Consider the following 22890-nt stretch of genomic DNA (forward strand, 5'->3'; position numbering starts at 1 on the left):
ATTAAAGCCCCGGCCGCCAGGCCTCGCGCCATCCACACACCCTCCGGAAGCGAGGCCCGCTTTTCCCGCCAGGCAAGCCCCGCCCATGCGAGAGGCCAGCCGCGCTCTTTGGCCCCTCCCCTCCGCCTTTTGGCAGGACTCGGCCGAGCTGCTCCGCCTTCCCTTCGCCAGTCTCCAGCTGCCGCCTTGTCAACTGAACTCGCTGCCCGCCCGGCATTCCTGCTTCTCCATGGAGGATTACCATAAGCCCGATCAGCAGACGCTGCTGGCTCTGAAGGACACGGCTAATCGCCTTCGCATCAACTCCATCAAGGCCACCACGGCGGCCGGCTCCGGGTGAGCTTCCAAGGGGGAGGGGGGCTTTGGAGGGAGAGGTAATGCTTGCAAATCGCAGGAGCCCCTTCAAAGGAGGCCTGGCATCGCAGATCCTTGTGTGTGGGGGGGGATCTGGCGCAGTTGGGGAAAGCCTTGCAGGCATCGGTTGCACTCCCGTGTCCATCTCACCCTCTCTCCCCACGTGCGGTGGAGAGGAGGCTTGCCCAGCTCTTGCAGAAGAGCATGCAGAGTTAGGAGCACCATTGAAATTACAGGAAGAGGCGGGCGGGAGAAAAGGTGGCGGTGAAGAAAGTCTATTTTACCTTTCGATCATCCTCCAGGTCCTCATCGGAGTACCACTCTGCCTAGCGAAATATTCCGAGCCATCATCCTGCTGTCAAAACAGATGTTCAGAGCAGAGTGGCCCTTTTCCTTCCTTCCTTCCCTCTTTCCTTCATTCCTTCATTCCCATTCCTAGCACATCAAACGAATGGAAGTTCTGAAACCAGTAACACTAAGGTTTTGTCTCTGACAAAAGTGCTATTATGCCCAAGTGTCTCACAACTTCTGCAAAACCTTCCCTTCCCCCTGCCTTACATCTAGATTGCTGAGTGTTGATTGATGCGTGAAAGAAATTGCTGCCCTCTTTTCAATTCATCTTCCACCATGGAACTTTAGAGTTAACCCGGAAATTGTTAAATATTAATTTTAAAAAAAAATCCCTACTCGGTCCGTTGGGCTGTGCTTTTGCCCTTAAAATGAATATCTCTGGATTGTAATCTGATAATACTGTCGTGATTTGTTTTAGTGGGATATTTCTCCCAATAAATGAATCACCTTGCAGCAGGGCCAAGTTACAGTGACTGAGGGGATAATTTGGGAGATCTTGGATTGCACAAAAGTTTCAAGGCTATTGGGTAAAATTGTATTTTGAAATAGTGTTGAAACAGGGGTTTAAGTGTTGCTTATGTTTCATAATAGCGGCAATGAAGAAATGTTGCTTGAGAACCTTATACTGTCAGTTTCAACTGTCACTTGCTGCAGTAGATGCTTTTATTTGATCATAAAAGTATATGAGATAGTTAGGAATAAACCAGAGATGCAAATAAAATCTCTCATTTATTAATTATTTTGTGACAGAATGCCAAGAATGCATAACTTTTACAAAAAAAAAAAGCACATCTCATTGCTGGAAAAGTAGAAAGCACGAGAAAGAAGCTCCCACCCCAAAAAAACCCTTTACCTTGATTAGGTATCAGTTGAAACAAACTGTGTGACACTTTGAGGATTCTGTTACAATGTCCTAAGTACAGTATTTTCATCACCCACCCACCCTGACTCCTAGCAATGGTTAGCAAGCTCTGTATTGCTGTTTTAAAATGAAAATCTTATCCTGCTTTAGAGTTTTTGTATTTTGTTGTGTGATTATTTTTCATGTGGAAAAGTGTGAAGTATATTTTACAAATAAATAAGCAACTTAAGTTTTCACCACTTTGCATTTGCAAAGAGATGGATTGTTATGTCTTCATTCTTTCTGACACAAATATGCATGCTGTTGGATACAGGCCTGTTTCTTCTGTAGAAGGTATAACTTAATTTGTGAGAAGTAAGGTCAGTTACAGTGGAAAAATGAAGAAACAGGAAATTGCTCCCTCAGAGTGAAGCAGAATTATGGTGCTGTTTTGGAGGAAGGTGTACTGTATTTCACACTGTTGATGTGTTGTTGCAATAGCTGTATCAAAATAGTATCCATTTTATTTTCTACAGCTAGACTTCTACAATTGTTAATGGGCTACGGTTTTGCGTGATATATAGCTGGACTGAAGAGAGAAGGCTTTGGAAAAAGTTAAGAACTCCCTAGCTACACAGATATAAGAGTTTCAGGAAATTCTGTACGCTAGTGGCACCTACTTTAATTGGGGGGAAAAGCCATGAATAGGGTATTAGCAGAGTCTTCGTGTTTTTGTCAAGCCCTTATTGGTGCAGCATCATAGGCAGTCTCAATTGTTGCTTCCTTTGTCAGTGTCTGAAACAATGCCCACTTGTTGCTTATCGTAGGTCTGCATCTTTAATCCAAGTTTGGGATGCATACTTGTATAGTAAATACAAACTCTTATAAAAGTTCTGGCCACCTGCTGTATGCTTTCAGTTTATTTTTCATTTCCTTTGGCTATTTTTGTCTTTGCATACTTTCTCCTGCGTCTGGTGGATTTTTGCTTAGTCAACTGTGCGTGTTAAACAGGAATTTTAGTATGCAGCTCTGTTTGATTTGGGTGTGTTGAAAGTGCTTTTGTGTTAATGCAAACAGTTTGGGTGTCCTAGAGCTAATAGAATTTGATCTTTGAATGACTTGTTGTTTCAGAGAGTAAAAAGAACAATTAATTGATGGAGTATTTTAAAGGAAATATTTTATAAGATAATTTGGGGGAGGGAACCCTATCTTTTTAACATTTATGTTACATATATAAATTTGAACATACATAAATCAGCTTTCATAAGAACTTGTGATTTATTACATTTAAAAACTTAGATAATACTTTATAAACTAAATTCCAATGATAGGTGGAGTGTGAAATAAAATCCATTTATTCTAAGACATATATTTTAAATACTTCAATTCATTCGGAAAACCTTGTACAAAATGACAAAAATTGCAAGTCTTTTTTTCTTTTTGTAACATCAGTTTTCCTGCAGTCAAATTCTAAACTGATATTTCTGTCTATTGCACTTAATGAGACTTGTATTTTTAGTGATTAGAACTGCAAATGCAAACATTTATTTCTAATAAGTAAATCAATAGTTTTCAGTATTTATTTTTATTAATTCAGTTTTATGGTGCTATCATTTAAAGTGTTAACAATATTATAGATCTTCTACCAATGTAAATTAAAAATTGTATTGATCTAAATATAAATGACCAAAGCTATAATAGTTGTAACAGTGCAAAAGTGAGTTCTACTACACAAAAACCTGTGCCAGAATAAATATATTATTTTTAAAGAGTTGATTCTGGCCTTGGGTAGTGTCTGTCACTGATTTTTTCCCTGTAAACTATTTTAATCTGTCTTTCTTTCCTTCTACTTGTTCACCAATAGGTTTGTTAAAATCTTTTCCCCAAAACAGCAGTTCTTTATAGAGATGGTTAAGTATAAATTTATAAGATCTAAGAAATGGGCATTAAGCAAGCATGTTAGGATTATTTATTAACTGCCATGTATAAATACACATACTAATTTGTGTTCATTTCTGTCTTAAATTGAATTTCTATTGTTCAAATGCTTACCAAGAGATAGACACTAACCTTTATTTACCTCGTGTGTTTTAAAAGTGTTTGCATGTGTTTCAAAAATTAGTAGCATGTGTAATGTTTTCAAGTGGATTCGTCTTAAGAGGTAATATATAGTTGATACAATTATCACAAACATATTTTACAGAGTTGAATTAATCTCATCTAACTTATTTAAAATGGGTTAAATTTTTATAATGTTAAAATGCTAACAAGTAAAACAATTCAAAATATATAATGTAGTTATTCTAGAAATAGGGTATTTTACCAAGATAATACAGAGTAATAGTTAAGTCTATCATCTTATCTGCAGTTACACTTTTTACAGAAATGTATTGGCTTATTATATATGAAAACAAATAAATCTGCAACCTGCAGCATATCTTTCCAGGCAAATTTTTTGGAGAGGTAGATTTTACCTGGAGCAGACAGTTCTGAAGGTAATGAGGATCCCAGCCATAATAGGCTTCATTTTTTTTTTTTTTGAAAAATAATCTAATTCATGAATTGAATATAGAAGCCAACTGGCAAGTAATGCAGCTTCTGCAAAATGTGTGTTCGCTGTATTTATTCTGTTTCTTCCCAGTCAGCATGTGGGCCATTGCATTTTGTGCCAGCTGCAGTTTTCAAAATACCTTCAGGGACTCCCCGTGTAAATTGAATTGAGCTAATCCAAATGAAAGATGACAAGTAAAGGCATTACTGTTGACCAGTTCATCCAATAACTGGAGACATTTGTGGGGTTTGCCTAAAAATATAAACGTAGAGCAATAAATATGTGAATGGTATTGTTTAAAATGAAGATAGATAGTGTGTAGAAAGTGAGAGAACATATCCTTACTGGATATTTTTTTTGCAAGTTTCTGCATGTTTTTCTTGGAAATAAGCTTGAAAATTAAAAATTAAACAACACACACACACACACACACACACACACGTTGTATATATGCAGGTAGTTAGGGATTGTTATATTCTTTGTAAGAGAAGAGGATTACCCCAGTTTAAAAAAGTACAGAAAACAGTATTATATTTGTTTGTTTGATTTTTATTCTATCGTTATTACTCTATAAGAAACTAAATGCAGTGAACATAAAAGATACTCCTTCCTCCTCCTATTTTCCCACAACAACTCTGTTTAATTAATGTAGGTTCAACTACTTGTTAGGTAGATTTCATTAACACAGCAATTGCTGATTCTAATGGTGCTGCTCTCTGTCCTGTTGATGATGGTAGCACTTAAATATCCATTTTAGGTAGAATAAGACAATCTGCATTCACTTAAGATAGCATCATTACATACATGGTATGACATATTTTCCAGTATATGATTAGAAAATGGGCATGCTGGTGTTCCAGTTGTGGGATGTTACTTTTCAAGAAACTGTGGTTGTAAAATTTCATGTATTTTGACTTCCAGCCACCCCACATCATGTTGCAGTGCTGCCGAAATTATGTCTGTGCTGTTTTTTCACACTATGAGATATAAACCACAGGACCCCAGGCATCCCAGCAATGACCGATTTATTCTCTCCAAGGTAAGTGCTAGAAATTTTAGGCAATATTTCCCCATTTTTCTAAATGAATGAATTTAGAATGAATATTCAATTTCTTAATATTAGTGGGAGAGAATAAATTCCACTGCAGAATTTTTATATAATGGTATAAAAATGTGTGGGGAAGATCTGTACTGAGTTCTAGATTTTTGACAGTAAATTGTTATTGATCTGTAGTTTATGACACTGATTTAAATCCAGAAAAATTAGCCATCATTTAATTCAGATGGGGTAAACTGAATTATCTTTACATTTCTTTGGCAATTCACTGTGGCTGAAAAAATTAGGAATAGTCTTAATCATGTTGGATAGAAATGAATAAGCAAATCAGAAAGTTTTGTGGATGTTATGTTAAGAGTTATTTGGAATTCTGAATATAAATAAAATAAACAATTGTTATAGCAGTTGTCTTCTCCTTAGCTTCTTTAGAGTTGGTCATCTTTGCAGTTGTAACTTTACCGTTAATTTCTTTTATTGCTCATTAACTCTAGGTAGGGATAGGGTTTTTTAATATATTATTTTGTAATTATTATTCTAATCATTAATGTTGTCTCGTGGTTCTGTGTTCTTCCTAAGATGTATTGTAAATCCTAGACTTTTGTTTTTTCTTGTAGGGACATGCAGCACCAATCTTGTATGCTGTTTGGGCTGAGGCAGGCTTCCTTCAGGAGCCAGAGTTGCTGAAACTGAGAAAAATTGATTCCATTTTAGAAGGACATCCTGTCCCCGTAAGTGTTTTGGGAAATACAGTCACCTTTTAAATCTGAAGTTTCAGTGACTCTTACAGAATCTTCTGTGCAACTTGTCTGGTGATTTTAGCTAATAAAAATTAACACACAAATGCAAAAGTGGATTGAACAAATAAGGAAAATTGGGGAATTTTCAATGAATTAAAATAAGCAAAAACATTCTACTGCAAAACCTTACAGAAAAGAATTAAAGCTCTTGTGTTGCTATTTCAACACTTCTATTTTCATCGGTCTTAATTCCTCTGGTTACTCCTATCCCTCACCCCAACTGATCTAAAAGGAAAAAAAAAGTTGCTTGACAAAACAATTACTATGTTGTTCCAGGGAATACCTTAAAAAAATAATATAGTTCCTTCCTCTAATTCTTATTCTTGGTACCAATCTGAATTTATGGCAATATGTATGACCAGTGCAACTGCCTTGTTTTTGTTATATCTATTAATAAATATATTATGTTAATGATGGCAGTTCCTAGAACTATAGATATTCTTTGGGTATTCATGCAAAGGATCAGAGTCTTAATATTTGTAAATTGGAGGTTCTGTTTGTTGGATTGTTGCCTTCTTGTTTTTCTAGAAACAAGCTTTCACTGATGTGGCTACTGGATCACTTGGCCAAGGATTGGGCGCTGCCTGCGGTATGGCTTATACTGGGAAATACTTTGACAAAGCCAGGTAATTTTATTTCCAACTTTGTCTAAATTGTATAAAATCGAATGAATGAAGTTCTTCTTATGGTCAACAATGATGTTTCCTTTCAAAGTCTATTTCCTCTTTTAGATTTATTTCTAAGATTGCGGATAATGGTAACATTCTGTGTAATCGAAATGTACATGAGCCTTTTAGTTCTGTATGCAGCTCCTTTTCAGTTCAGTAAACAAACCTCAAAGTCTGCTATTAACACTTGTTATTTGAATTTGCAAGCTATGATTAAATTATATCAGTTCTTCTAAACTTATATCTTGGAATATTTTGCTCTTAATTTGATTACAGAATACAGAAATGCTAAAGACAGCATATTATCTTCAGATTAAATGGTAGTTTTTCCTGTCTTCCTCCTGATATGCTTTATTTAGGCAAAAGCAGATCATAATCTTTAGTTTGCATGATGGGACTTCCATTCAAAAGATGTTAAGGAAACATGACAATGTAGAACAAAAGTGGGTGTAAGGAAACAACAGGGTTATTGTATTATGCAATCCTTGAATTGCCCAAGGAAAGGAATGTTTGGCAATAAATCATTACTGGCATGAAGCTCTTCACGTGTTATTCAAAAATGGATATCTAAAGTCATGCCTGCACTGGAAAAATAATACATTTTACAGACAAAAAAATGTAATTTCAATCTGTACATTTAACTAGCCTGAAAGCATTTCTTTGAACCTAGATTGTCTGCTCTTATATAATCTCACTGGTGATATTTTTATGCTTTTCTGCTAACCTTGCTTGCTATTTCTAAACAATGCTGAAAATAGCTAGCATTTAATAAGACTTTAACTTAACTGAGCTTAGGTTGCAATTTTTTACAAAAATTTCTGCTGCCATTTTAGTATAATCATCTTACACACATACATTTACACACACACACACTTAATTTGTACAGTATTTATGATGTTTGGGGCAGAATTATTCTAAAAATATTTGGGGGAAAAAAGCATGTGCTCAAACTATAGTTTATTATTTGTTTTCATGAAATACTAACACCGTGAGAAGGTCATTTAAGGTTACCAGCTATTTTACTTTCTATGCCTCCTGAACCTTTAACAGCTGTCTGGTAGATTAAAATTGATGATGCCTTTCCCACAAGAGTAACAGGACTTTTGAAGTTCAACCAGTTTAGCATAGAAGTTTTGCTAGAAAAAGCTCAGTGTTCTTCCCACCAATACTTGAAATATCCACATTAAGTAAAGACAAATTCACATAACCTGTCTAACCTTTGCTGTAGCTACCAATAGATGACACAATATGTAGGAATGTGCAGAGGGCAATTGCTTTGCCACTATTGAGCAAATAATTCCCTTTTAAGTTATATATGAAGCAATATGATCTCCTTACTTCTAAAAGTGAAATAATCATATAGGGGCTAAAGTGCTCTTGGGTTGAGGTGCTTCAGCATTGCTGTGGGAGTTTCTGTAGAGTCCACCAAAGCCACCAGCCTGATGCTTCCCCCAGTGGTCTTTCAGATTGTGCAGTTTGGCACATACTGAACAAAGCTGTTCAGTCTGAAAATACTCTGGCTAGCCTAAAAATCTGCCTTCTTCTAAAGGATTGACCCATGTTGTTTGAGGATAATGAATTGCCTTGTCAAGTTGAATCTTGTAACAACTTTGATCAAGAGAATCCACTTATTCATGAAAGTGAAGTTCGGTCACTACAAACAGGCCTAATAATCTTTATTATTTTGTGATAAAGGTGGAGAGAAAATAATGTATGCTTCATTTGAACATTATCTCCAGATGATTCATATTAAGTAAACAAAATCCTTTGCTGTGTTAAAAGACAAACCTGGAGGGAGTATTTCTTCCCAACCCAAAGTATTACAGGCTATTACCTTCAAAGCTTTTGAAAAACATGCCTTGTTTCCTTTGAAGTCAGGCTGATAATTGCTTTATTGTACACAAATATTTATTAATACAATTAAATACTTCAGTCATACAACATTTTGCACACATTGTTGGAGTTCAGAGTCATCCTATACAGTACTTGTTTAGGTTAGCCAACATAATAATTAATACAATATATTATGATAACATATTTACTGTTAAATAATAGCATATTGTAGTCAATTGTATGGCTTCTATTCTCCAGGTTCTAGGCAGCTTGCAATTATAAAAAAGTTCTACCACTGCTAGCCACCTAAGTACAATGTTCCATCCAATGATCCAGCAAAACCTCCCACAATGCTCTTACAAACATCCCAATTGGGTGGAAGCCATCCTGAACTGGGAGAGGCGAGCTGTTGCAAAGTATAAGGAGTGCTACTTAGATGATTTTCTAAGGCTCCTACTGTGCTACCTCCTCTCTGCTATGTACCGGCTGGGCGGATTGCTTCGAGAGAAGATAGTTTCAACAAATAGGTTTCATAAATACCAATACACTTGAAAGTCTACTTGCAGCTAATAATGTATCCAAATTATAGGCGCTATTTATTTATTATTATTTTATTTATTCATTTGTCCAATACACAAATACATAGGAAGAAAAATAGACATGTAGTAATATATATAAGGGTAAAGTGAATTTAGAGGAGAGGATATATGAAAGAAAGAAAATATATATGATAAGTGAGAGAAAGGAAAGACAATTGGACAGGGGACGAAAGGCACACCAGTGCACTTATGTACGCCCCTTACTGGCCTCTTATTATTCTAATAAACTGATTAGCAGCAGTCAGCAGGTAGGCTAGCAACAGCATTTTGTGCCAAAGTCTACTTACCAGGTGATCTTTAAGGGCAAGTGTTTGTTTGTTTGTTTATGCGATGTGTAGGCCACCCAACTCCTTACAAACTGGGCAGCTAACAGCAATATCAAAACAGCAATATGAAAAACAATGAAACAGTTTTAAGAACTCTTAATTAAAACATTCATCCATTCAGCCAGGACAAGATGACATACGGTAGTTCTTTTTTTGGCAAAACAAATTGCTGAGGTCTAATTCCTCCAGATGACAAGCACATGAATCACTTTTGTGACTATTTCCTGGTCCAGTAAAAGTTGCAACTGACAAGCCAGCCGAGATTTTCCAGATCATGGCCTCCACCTGATATCTTAGCAGGAGCTAAATAGAAAGTCCAGATAGTGCATCTGCTTATTCAAGAAATAACGCCAGTCACATAAGTAGATGGAATCCCGGTTTCTTTGCAAAGATAATTCTAACTTCGACCTAAAGCTTCCACTGGTTCTACATCTAGAATCTGGGTTATGTCTGGGAAGCCGAAAAGAGGATTGAAACCAAATTTCCTGTAACTTCCATTGTAATGGCCACCTCACTTCTAAGATTTCCTGTGGCTGTCACTACTGTAATTCTTTTCCTGCTCTATAACCTCCTCAATCCATCTAGCTTCTCTCAACTTTCATCCCTGAGATAGATAGTTTCTAATAGCATTCTGCAAGGGGTCATTCTGATGTCTACTAAGAAGCTATGTGGACATCCTCTTATTATCTGTGCTCTCTACCTCCTCTACCTTCTGACTGCTAGACTTCCCTGGATTCTCTCTAGGGCAGGGGTGTCTAACCTCCCCCCCTTTCGCTAAAATGGGCCAGCACGTGATATATCTGGCCTACTGGCCCTGAGTTTGACATCCCTGCTGTGGGGGTAGGCATTATCTTCCCTTCCTCTGACCCAAGTTGTGATCTTCCTTCATTCCTGATTTTTGGAATTGTACTCAAGCCGCCAGAACTATTTACCATTTAGTGATCTATTGAGTGGAGTCTGGTGATTTCTTTTTGCTTTGCTTTTTAGAGACAAGAACTATCCCCGAAGAGAGCAATTTTAGTTGATAACCATGAAGGCAGTGCTTCTTCCCATAGCCAAGAGGGATTTTCATTTGAATGACAATAAGAAGGAGGGAAAGATTAAACCATTATTTGAATGGAAAGAATGCTCCTGGGAAGTTGTTACTTGTTAAAATCAACAACAAGCAATTAGCATTGTATTTCTTTTGGAGAGAGTGAAATTAAAGGTATCATTTCCTTGTGGAAATGTACAACTATAATTTGCCATATTGAAATGAGGAAGTAAGCTGTATTTGTTCTGCCTGGAAGACCTGCAGTTTCTTAAGAGTTTTGCCGAGTCACAGTGATGGTGTTTTGAAAGGAAACCAAGCTTTAAAATAATTGTTAGAACCTCTTTTTTCCTAAGAATTTCTTCACTGGTTGACCTTAATATAACATTTCTTTAAATATCCATGGATGTTATTTTAAGATAGGGTTGTAACTGAGAAATGATTCACATTCCTGATTTTTTTTTTGCTCTTACTTGGCTTTTTCACAAATGCTCAGGACTGTTTAACTGCAAGGGAGAAAGAAAAGAAAGAAGAAATATTAATGTTAGATACTCTATGGAGATTTGAATTTAATTCTCAATAATAACATTCCTGGGCAGAACTGAATTCAAATAAATAACCTACTAGGACAACTTTTTTGAATCATTCCTTATTAAGGATCCATAATCTAACTGAGCATTTAGAAACATAGAAACAGAGAAGTCTGACGGCAGAAAAAGACCTCATGGTCCATCTAGTCTGCCCTTGTACTATTTTCTGTATTTTATCTTAGGATGGATATATGTTTATCCCAGGCATGTTTAAATTCAGTTACTGTGGATTTATCCACCACGTCTGCTGGAAGTTTGTTCCAAGGATCTACTACTCTTTCAGTAAAATAATATTTTCTCATGTTGCTTTTGATCTTTCCCCCAACTAACTTCAGATTGTGTCCCCTTGTTCTTGTGTTCACTTTCCTATTAAAAACACTTCCCTCCTGGACCTTATTTAACCCTTTAACATATTTAAATGTTTCGATCATGTCCCCCTTTTCCTTCTGTCCTCCAGACTATACAGATTGAGTTCATTAAGTCTTTCCTGATACGTTTTATGCTTAAGACCTTCCACCATTCTTGTAGCCCATCTTTGGACCCGTTCAATTTTATCAATATCTTTTTGTAGGTGAGGTCTCCAGAACTGAACACAGTATTCCAAATGTGGTCTCACCAGCACTCTATATAGCGGGATCATAATCTCCCCCTTCCTGCTTGTTATGCCTCTAGCTATGCAGCCAAGCATCCTACTTGCTTTCCCTACCGCCTGACTGCACTGCTCACCCATTTTGAGACTGTCAGAAATCACTACCCCTAAATCCTTTTCTTCTGAAGTTTTTGCTAACACAGAACTGCCAATACAATACTCAGATTGAGGAGTATTGTTTATATAAATGCAATGTGCTGTTTGCTTCCTTACTTCGCTTGATTTATATCCTGCCTTTCATATTGCAATTCACGAAGAATGGATTGTACGATTTTCTCCTGCAACAACAACCCTGAAAAGTAGATTGAGCTGAAAAAGTAGATTGGTCCAAAGTCACCAGTGTGTATCTGCAGCTCAGAGTAGACTACTGTTCTCCCCTTTCCTAGATCAACACCTATGTGCTGCCATAACCCCCAATACTCTGTATTTATTACATATTTATTCCACTTGTATTGTTTTTATAGATACCTCAGAGCAGTGACTATACCTAATACTCATTCCTCCTATTTTCCTCTCAAGAATGAGGTAGATTGGGCTGAGAAGATTGACTGGCTCAAAGTTACTCAGCTGGTTTTTATTCCTATTAGACAGGACTAGAATTCACAGTCTCTTGTTTCTAGACCAGCACTTTAACAACTATATCAAACTTGTTCTGAACATTGTATATACCTACCATAAGTATGTAAGACACACTCCTTCCTAAAAGAGGGTGGAAATGTTGGTGCATCCTATACACCAAAGGCAGTCATTTTTGGCCTCATGCATCACATTTTTGCCAAAAACAGGCCCATTTTTTACAAAAACAAGGTGTGCAGAGGGTTTGGGAGGCCTACAGGGTGCTCCTGGGCGCTAGGGAGGCAAAATGCTCCCGTTTTCATGAAAAACAGGCCTGTTTTTTGCTCCCCCAACCCCACAAATGTTGCATTTTTGCCCTGCCCAGCCTACAAGAGCACTCTGCAAGCCTCCCCAACCCTCTGCGCACCCCAGTTTTGCGAGAAACCGGCCCAATTTTTTTTTTGCAAAAATTGGCCATGCAGAAGGTTTGGGAGGCCTATAAAGTGCTCTTGGGGGCCGGGCGAGGTATAAGCTTATTTTTTTCTTGTTCACCTCTTTGAAATTTTGGTGCCGTCTTACTCTGATGCGTCTTATAGTTTAAAAAAATGGTATATGCATTTGTATGACAACACCTGATTAATGACATTTCCTGCCTCTCTCTTCCTGTGATATAGACACATTCCCAAACTATTTTCTTATAACTGACCGAATCATATAATTGTTAGTTTTACATATTTAGACAAACTATATGCAAGAATTTTTAAATAGATTTCTACTCAAAGGAAAGCTGACTTTGTCACCAGAGCAGATTTCCCCAATGGAGAGCTACTAGTTCCTGCCTATCAAACTCCAGATTACAGGAAAAATAATGTAGATTTTGTTTCCATCTAATGATTGCAGTCCAGATTTAGTAGCCCTGCCAAAAGAAGACAGGAAAAGTAGAATAAAGTTTAGATAGTTTGTCTCAAATAGATTAAGCACAAAAAAGTTTATATGCTATAAACTATGGATTTATGTTACAGATTTAAAACTGATTATACACTGTACCTTTCTTCTATTCCTATATCTCTTCTTCTATTCTTTCACTGATATGTTCTATTACTATATCTTCTTTTGTTTCTTAGATATATTTTACTATGAGTATCTCCTCTATAACCTTCATCATGTATTTTACTATGTGTATATATATATACCCACTAAAACCCACATTGTGTTTGAACAAAATAAATAAATAAATAGTTCCATAATGCCCTTGCCTGATAAAACCAGAGATCCAGACTAGTTTTTAAGTAATTAAACAAGTTTATTGAAAGTTTACATGCAGTCAGAGCAAGTGTCCTTTTATTTGTAGACAAACACAATTTTGTGATTTAAGCAAACCACTGCATTTACTCCTTGTATTTTTTCCTTCTTTAGTAAACTGGTATTTATCCATCTTCTAAGAAATAACAGGTATTCCAGCTTCATAATAGTAAACTACCTTGCATTATAGAAGTAACTCTCAAGGTCATTATATATTTTTTTGAAATTCATTAAAAAATATTGCTGTGATATTTGGCTTCCACTTGTGTATGAGTCCATCAGTCTACATTTATCCCTTGATAAGATATTATTCAGTGCTGATCAATTGGTAAAATCTATAAATTTCTAATAAGATATAAAATGGAAGAGGGGGTGATTAAGGACACAATGATATGGACAAAATATTTTGGACATACTATAGATTTGGAGAAATGGGAAAAATTTGGAAAACTAATTGGAAATTAACAATGTTGGTGGCATACAAAGAAAATCAGTACAAGATATTTTACAGGTGGCATTTACCCCCTCTAAGAACTACAAAGTTATTCCCAAATTCATCACCATTGTGCTGGAAGTGCAAGAAGAGATATGGAACATAATATCATCTATGGTGGACCTGCTTAAAAGCAAAAAAAGTATTGGAATAAAATTAGAACATGGTTAAAAAGATAAGAAAAGAAGATAGAAGAACCAAAACTATTTCTATTGGGAATAATTGATAAAAAATATAAACAAGAATTATAACCTCTGATTATACATAGCATAATGGCAGCAAGAATAATTTATGCACAATTTTGAAAAGATGAGGACATAATTAGAAAAATATTGGAATTTGTTGAGATGGATAAATTAACAAAGAAAATAAAAAAAGAAGAGTCCAAATACTACTTAGTATGGAATAAACTATATGAATGGCTAGAAGAAAGAAAAAATAAGTAAAATAATGTACTGAAAGGAGTAAGAACTGAGATTGTTAATATTTGTACAACTATTATGAATGTTAAAAATAAGTTATGGAAGAAGTATGAAATAAAGAAATGTAAAATAAGTAAATTATAAAGTGTAAATATATACATAAGGGGTAATATAATTGTGGATATTTACTGATGCAAACTTATTGTAAATATGGGGAAATTGTTAATAAAAATATTATATACCGTACATATAAAGTATAAAGTAACTCTCATGCAAACTAGGATTGAGGTGGGTTATCAGGTGAGTTATTCCTGCATGAGAGATGATGGCAGCAAGAACTAAGCTGGTCTTACCCGACAATAGGAAAAGAATAACAGTGACAATACAACAGAGCTGAAAGGGACTTTGGAGGTCTTCTAGTCTAACCCCTGCTCAGCAGGTGATCCTGTACCATTCCAGACATGTGGTTGTCCAGTCTCTTCTTAAAAACCTCCAGTGATGGAGAACCCACAACTTCAAGAGGCAGGCTGTTCTACTGACTAATTTTTTTCTCACTGTCAGGAAATTTCTCCTTAGTTCTAGGTTAAGATTTCTAGTCTTCTACCCTATTTCCATTCCCTCTTTCCGTAATTTAGGAGTCTAAATATGATCACTCTGCCTTTTCTTTTATATACAGCTATCGAGTATATTGTATTCTTGGAGATGGGGAATTATCTGAAGGCTCAGTCTGGGAAGCAATGGCCTTTGCTGGATTCTACAAACTGAATAATTTGACTGCTATTCTTGATATTAACCGGTTGGGACAAAGTGATCCTGCTCCATTGCAGCATAATGTAGAAACTTACCAGAAACGCTGTGAATCCTTTGGGTACGTGGCCTTATAATACTTTAACACACTGTATTTATTTTAAATTTGTATTTGGGCTGATGATGATTAATGAATAATAGAGAATGATCTTAGAAATCAAATGAAATAAACGCTGATAAAATTCTTAAATATTTCATGGGTTATTAGTTTTGTTGTTGAATCTGGAAGGTATGGTAAAGATGGTATTTTACTTGGCTATCTAACATGTCTTCCTGTTGTATTTTACAATATTATCACATTTAGAAAACAAACTTTATTTTGGTTAACTGGTTCAGTTCCTCTGCTCCTGCTTTTTTTTAAAAAAATCTTCTGGATATTTTGTAAGTGAAGGAACAAAAAAAAGGATATTTTTTTCTGTATGCCATGTATAATGACTTTGTTGTTTGTTATGAAATCAAGGCAATACCCTTCATCCATGAATGCCAAGGTAGTCTAAGGCCTTTGATATGTCTCACAACAATCCCATCAAAGAGAAATTCTTATATATATGTTCCATAGGCGTAAATATGCATATTTTCATCTTTACACTTCACAGACCGAGTGTATTGGTATTATACTTCAAAGTGTTTCTTTGGCTAGCTGGCATTATTTCTGGAAAGGTAATTGATTTGTTTGCCTTCTAGCTGGCACGCAATCATTGTTGATGGGCACAGTGTGGAGGAACTATGCAAAGCCTTTGGTCAGACAAAACACCAGCCAACTGCAATTATTGCCAAGACCTTCAAAGGCAAAGGAATAGCAGGTAATTCCAAGCCGCAGGCTCCTCAGAACAGCTGCAACCACTATTTAAGGATTACATTTTTGTTTGATTTAATAAGAAGTTAATTATAAGCAATTCCATAAATTCTTGTATGTTTAGAGCACTTTGTAAATCTTATGTTGTAATCCTTAACATTTTTTTGTGAATTACAATTTTCCCCATAGGACAGATAGGGGTCTTAAGCAGTATATTTAGGCTCCAGGTAAATGTGAGATTTAAATCAGAATTTTTTTTAAACTTAACTTTGTTTTAAATCAGTCTGAGTTGTTTTTCTCCAATGAAAAGGGTTCAATCAACCAAACAAGAAAGAGGCAGTTTACTTCTAAAATTCCTACACGTATTCCTAAACTATGAGATTTTGCCTATAGTATGTCTGAACCTCACTTTATGACCATTTGATTAAGAATGGTTTGAATTAACATTGACCGTCAAAAAAGTCAGTTATGGCTTAAATTTGAACTTTTGACCATCACCCCACCAGCAGGGTAATGTGGTTATAATTTGAGTACTTGGTAGTCATCTTGCATTTAACATTGGTTGTAGTGACTTGCATTCACATGATCACAATTTGTTTCTTTTTTGCATTTTCTGGGGGGAAAAGATGGTAAAAACTGCCATTGATTAAACTGAATTTGCACTTAGAATCGGATGGTTCAACTTACAGCCATGGTGACTTGATTTACCACTATAGTAAAATTTTTCATCAAATTGAGTCTAGTCACTGATTTGACTAGTGACTGCAAAAACTTAGAATTGAAATATTGATCCCAGTTGTGATCATAAATCAAGAACTAATACTAGTACCCAAATTTGATTGATGATCTTATTATATTGATAATAATATAAGTTATTTTAATGAAGCTAAAGTGCCAGAGTTTTTTGCCTTGGTACCAAAGGTTTCTTATTCAAATCTTTATTGCAGCTGCATAATTATAAGGACAGTAAAAACATACAGGTCTCACAAGGCTGGTATTGGAACATTTTAACTGAACACCCAACGTGGTTATTTTACATTAAACCTTAGCTGAACTGTACAGTACAGTACAGTAGTTGAACGTGTACATCAATGCCTTTTACTGTAGTTATCATGCTGCCAACATAAAATCATCACAATGCTTGAATATCAATCTTTCTCACCCATTTCTTGGAGTAAGTAAAAGTAGAATAAATATTTTAAGTGTTTTGTGTACAATACTTTCACTAGAAATGCTAAAATATGCTGCAAAAATGTAACAATTTTTTTTACTATTACTGTATTATTTATTATTATTTATTTAAAATATGAATAAAAATACAATTTAAAATCAATCCAAGGATGAGGAAAAGAGAACAGTTAACTACTATATGAAAATGTTGACTTCCATATCACCATGCACTAGGACAGTGATGGCGAACCTTGTTTTTCTTGTGTGCCAAAAGACTGTGTGTGCATACTATCGTGCATGCGCGAGTGCCTACACCCATAATTCAATGCCTGGGGAGGGAAAAAACACCTTTCCCCACCCTCCGGAAGCCCTCTGGAGTCCGGAAACGGCCTGTTTCCCAACTTCTGGTGGGCCCTGTAGGCTCGCGTTTTGCCCTCTCCAGGCCCCAAAGGCTTCCCTGGAGCTGAAGGAGGGTAAAAAGCCCTTCCAGAACCTCTGCACAAGCCAAAAACCATCTGGCCAGCACACACATGCACATTGGAGCTGAGCTAGGGCAACGGCTCGCATGCCAGCCGATATGGCTTCCATGTGCCACCTATGGCACCCGTGCCATAGGTTCACCATCACTGCATTAGGAGAATGAAAATTATATCTCTGTCTGATTGTCTACCTAATCTATCTACACACACACACACACACGTTTCTCAGAAAATACGACCAAGTTTTTATTTTAGACTTGAAAATAAGCACTTGAGCTTATTTTCGAGGTGGTCTTACTTTTTTGGTGGTGCAGCGGGCCAGACTCAGTGAGCTGGATGCCCCATGGACGCACCATCACCTCCATTCTGAACCTTCATTGTTCGGAATGGAGGCTTTTGGGCAAACAGGAGGAAAATGTGTGTGTGTGTGTGTATTTTCCTGCCCGCCATCCCTCCCCCTCAGTCTGTGCTGAGCTTGAGGAATGGATGACAGGCAGGAAAGTTCCCCCCATTTTCCTCCTGCGAGCCTCTTTAAAAAAGGGAAAAAGCAAAGCAGCTCACTACGGAGTTACCGGCTTTGGGGAAGCATCTCAACAAGCAGAATTGCTGCGCCTAGAAGAGAAGAGCAAAAACAGTGTTTGTGCTGCCCCAAGGGGCCAGGAGACTGAAGCTGCAGCTGGACAGTGCCCCCCTCCATCGCACGCCACCATTCATGCTGGCCACGCCCATCCCCTGGGCTTATTTTTGGGCTCAAGAACAAACATTGCCACTTTTTGAGGCTTCCAAAAGGAGAAAAGAATCCAGTATTTAGATGCTTTTATAGTGAGGACTCAATCTGCCTGATGCTCTTCCCAGAAGCAAAGAAATGTTTCATGCTAGCACATGAATTTGATTGAAGAATTTGAAGAATTCTTGCCTGCCTATTCAGTTCCTTACTCAGCAGACATCAGTAAAATGTCATCCGTTCTGTTAAGATTACTGATATGCTGACTAAATTAATTACTACAGCCCACCCATGTTCATGGAGTCAAGACTTGCAGGAAATAGAAATGATGGGATGAGCTACAGAAACTCATTACTTAAAGAATATATTTTGAGGTATAAGGAGAATGAGAAAGTGTATTTGGGATTGGAGAATGAATGGTTTATCTGGCAGCAAAGCATTTCAATTACGAGAATGAAGTGGCTATGGCAGAAAATGGCTCAAAATATGTATAATAATTTTACAGGGATTGAAGATAAGGAAAACTGGCATGGCAAACCTCTTCCAAAAGACATGGCTGAGCAGATAATTGAAGAGATCATTGGCAAAATCCAGAACAAGAAAAAGCTTTCTCCAATCCTTCCACAAGATGATGCACCGGCTGTTAATATTAAAAATGTCAAGATGCCATCTCCACCAAACTACAAGATAGGAAATAAGGTACTATGATGTTTTTTAATATTAATAATAATAGAAATTCAGGAGAGCAAAAAAGGGCTGGCTTTTCCAATGACTGCTTGGTTTATGGAGGTATATTGTGAGAAGAAACGGTGTTCATTCAATAGTTTATAATATAATATATTAAATATTCTGAAGTGGTTTCAAAAGCCAATCCGCAGGAGTTACCATTGTAATTGATTTTTTAAAAATAGTAGCATTTCTTCTCCAGAACAGTGAGAGCTACTCTGATTGGGCCAAGTAAGATTTAAAAAAACACACAAAGATTTTTCCTTAAAATTACTCTCTTGTTAAATGGCCAGTCCAGAATTCAAGAGGAAGGCCCTTGCAAGATAACCCAAATGGAAACCTCATGGATTTCAGAAATAATGACTTGCAGTGTATGCTTACGATAATTAAGTGAAGTATCTGGGCAATAGCTTCTGAAATATGATCATGAATAAATTTAGTGAGAACTTCATGCCTAAATATCATCCCAAATGTTAATCAACGTGGAGACTTGTAAAGGCCGTATCCTAATAAAATTCAAATACTAGTTTGTCATTTTTGGATCTCAGGTTGATAAAATAATATGGGCCGCAATAGTTTCCTTCACTTATTAGGGTTGAGTGGAGAGGTCCTCAGCATGATGTGTCCAAGAGCTCTCTCGGTCCTCACACAGGGCTCATAAACATTCTTTGAAAATGAAGGTTGGAAATAATAGAATCTCTGCAGGAGGGAGTTTACTAGATGGGCAGCTACAACATGAATATAAATTGGTGCCGTATTTTTCGGAGTATAAGACGCACCTTAGTTTTGGGGAAGGTAAATGGTGGGGAATCTACCTATCAGGTATTCATCTGGCTAGTCTCATTAGTCTTTTCAGCTGCAGCACATTATTTTATCCCCTGGTTAGTTATGATTGAAAAAAAATATTGAAAGGATATAGGAATGAAAACAACCCTGCAAAGACTTAGGGCTGGGAAAAACTCTACTTCGGAGGGAGTAGAAATAAAAAAAATCCCGCAAGCCGGGAAGATCATCGGCACCTCATTAGGGCTGAGAAGACCTTTTTCAGAGAAGTAAAGCAAGCCTGCAAAGGGCTGGAAAAAAACTTTGGAGGGAGCAGAGAGCTGGGAAGATCATTAGCATCTTGCTAGGGCTGGAAAAAAATGCTTTGAAAAAGCTATAGTCGGAGTATAAGACGCACCCAAATTTCAGCCTCTTTTAGGGAGGGAAAAGGTGTATCTTATACTCTGAAAAATATGGTACTTTATAATTGAGTGTGTCTCTAGATGGACCATGGGGTCTTTTTCTGCCGTCAGACTTCTATGTTTCTATGTTTCTATGTTTCTCTTTTCTGTATTATATCAGTGACATTGATTAGCCATTTAAGGCAGATTAATCCTGCCTCAATTTTTTATCAGTGCTTTCATAAAATAGTGCGCTGTCTAAAAGCAGAATAACATGCTTCATTGAGCCATGCATCTAATTAGAGGCATAGAAATAATTTTATGAGAATAATATCAAAAGAGTGAAATTTTCAAAAAAAAAATTGTAGTTATTGCCCAGATATGCCAGAATATATTTGGGGTCATCAAATGCTAAACATTTGAAAAGTCTGCCAACCGAGATTAGTGCTTCAGAAACCTGTCATAGACCATTCTATTCTGTAACGTTTTTAAAAGTACTTAATTTTTCTAAACTGCTCAGGGAAATTGTGATTGTTTGGATTTTTTAATCACTAAAATATTTTATTTCCAAGAATTATGGAGTTTTTTTTAATGGTGCATCTTGATTCACTTCACAGTTTGCAACCCGCAAAGCATATGGTGTGGCTCTTGCAAAACTAGGCCAAGCCTGTAACCGCGTGGTTGCTTTGGATGGAGACACCAAGAATTCTACTTTCTCCGAGCTGTTCAAAAAGGAACATCCCAACCGTTTCATTGAGTGTTACATTGCTGAACAAAACATGGTATGTTCTTGTGCTGTATTCAGATTTGACATGCAAAATAAATAGATTTAAAGTCCTACTAGATGGGTCACATATTTCCTAATACTACAATTTTCATATTCACCCTGTCATATCTTCTGTTTCCCCTCACATCCTTTTTTAACAGCCTGTTTCATTTCCTTCAAATCTTGAATAATCTGTCACTTCTTTGTTGATATCCAGATTGCATGGACCTTGAGCTGGTGTTTCTTGTTCAGCAGCCACATTTATTTCAACCAAGTCTGAGCATCTTACAATCTTATGTAAACAAGATTAAAATAGGAAAAACAGCTTTGGTTTTATGCACAATAAGCATAGACATGGGCATAAATTTTCCCTTCTCCAAACTTCGACAATGCCCAACAGTGATAAGAAAGAAGTGAAACATGGAAGGAGAAAGTCATAGTTAAGCTGGATTCTGCCGGTTACAGCTGCTGGATAGCAACAGCAAGCAACAGCCTTTGAGCAGCTATTTCAATTTAATTTAATTTACCGGTAATTTAATTCCCCTTTTCCTCCAGAAGCTCAAGGCAACATATAGCGAACTCGTCCCTTCATTTTTTCTCACAGCAACAATTCTGAGATATCAATTAGAGAAGGAACAGCTTTTTTGTACTCCAGAATAATGAAATATTACTTTCTATTCATTTTGTGTTAAAGATTGATTAATTTGTCAAAGCCAAAGAATCCATCATTTCCTTTTGCTCCTCTTTTGCACACCAATTCATTATTCAAAAGTGTTAGCGCTTAAATTGTTTCAATTACATTTACTGTAGTTATTTTATTAATATCAGGATATTTTTAAGGGTCACAATCATTCCCAAGTGGCTTAAGCAAGGGTTTCAGTCTTTTTTAGGCCACAGAATCTTAGTTCATTATTTGGAGCAATTGATGATCTTAGAAGTGGAGATCATCTTTATTTAGCCTATTTCTACCCTATTTTTTGGTTGCTACATATAAGGAGAAAGTTGCCTCAGAGAACTCAGTTTAAAACCTGGTTATACCTGAGTGAAAATGTTTTATTAGCAGAAAATCCAACATAACATTAAATACTGCATTCAGTTTTGGTCATCAGGATGTAAAAAGTTTGTTGAGAAAGTATGCAGAGTAAAGCAACAAAGATGATTAGGGGACTGGAGGCTAAAACATATGAAGAACGGTTTCAAGAACTGGGTATGTCTAGTTTAATGAAAAGAAGGACCAGGGGAGACATGATAGCAGTGTAGCAGAGGGAATCAGCCTATTCTCCAAAGCACCCGAGGGTAGAACAAGAAGCAATGGGTGGAAACTAAACAAAGAAAGAAGAAACTTAGAACTAAGGAGAAATTTCCTGGGATAGAACAATTTCAGTGGGTTAAGTTGCCTCCAGAAGTTGTGAATGCTCCAACACTGGAAGTTTTAAAGAAAATGTTGCATAACCATTTGTCTAAAGTAGTGTAGAGTTTCCTGCCTACGCAGGGGGTTGGACTAGAAGACCTCCAACGTCCCTTCCAACTTTTGTTGTTGTTGTTGTTGTTGTTGTTATTATTATTATTATTATTAATCCAGGTCAAATGTTGTTTCTAGTCCTACATTATTTTTTCTTCCTTCCCTTTTTATATTGCATAGTGGTTGTTAGTTCTTTCAATAAGGTCTTTCAAAGGTATGATGAAATGAATCCTAATAAACAAAAGTGTGTTTTACAATTTCCCCCCCAAAGCCTCTTCTCGCCCCCCCTTCCCCAAAATTACAAGTGAAAACCCAGAATAGAATATTAAATCCCATTTAAAGGGTGGTGTGACAATATTGATAAGTTTTTGAGATTTTT

General features: G+C 36.5%; 1 protein-coding gene across 1 annotated transcript in view; it reads left to right on the forward strand.

Moving 5' to 3' along the window:
- The first annotated feature begins 135 nt into the window (after window positions 1–135).
- Window positions 136–22890, forward strand: part of TKT (transketolase) — a 32303-nt gene continuing 9548 nt past the window's right edge. Inside the window, exons 1-8 of the mRNA XM_070738517.1 lie at window positions 136–336; window positions 5019–5136; window positions 5769–5882; window positions 6480–6577; window positions 15095–15286; window positions 15910–16028; window positions 18900–19093; window positions 20901–21065. Of these exons, the coding sequence (XP_070594618.1) occupies window positions 230–336; window positions 5019–5136; window positions 5769–5882; window positions 6480–6577; window positions 15095–15286; window positions 15910–16028; window positions 18900–19093; window positions 20901–21065 (1107 nt within the window). The 5' untranslated portion in view covers window positions 136–229. The remainder of the gene's footprint in view (window positions 337–5018; window positions 5137–5768; window positions 5883–6479; window positions 6578–15094; window positions 15287–15909; window positions 16029–18899; window positions 19094–20900; window positions 21066–22890) is intronic.

Source organism: Erythrolamprus reginae, chromosome 2 (genome assembly GCF_031021105.1).
Source record: "Erythrolamprus reginae isolate rEryReg1 chromosome 2, rEryReg1.hap1, whole genome shotgun sequence".
Taxonomy (NCBI): domain Eukaryota; kingdom Metazoa; phylum Chordata; class Lepidosauria; order Squamata; family Dipsadidae; genus Erythrolamprus; species Erythrolamprus reginae.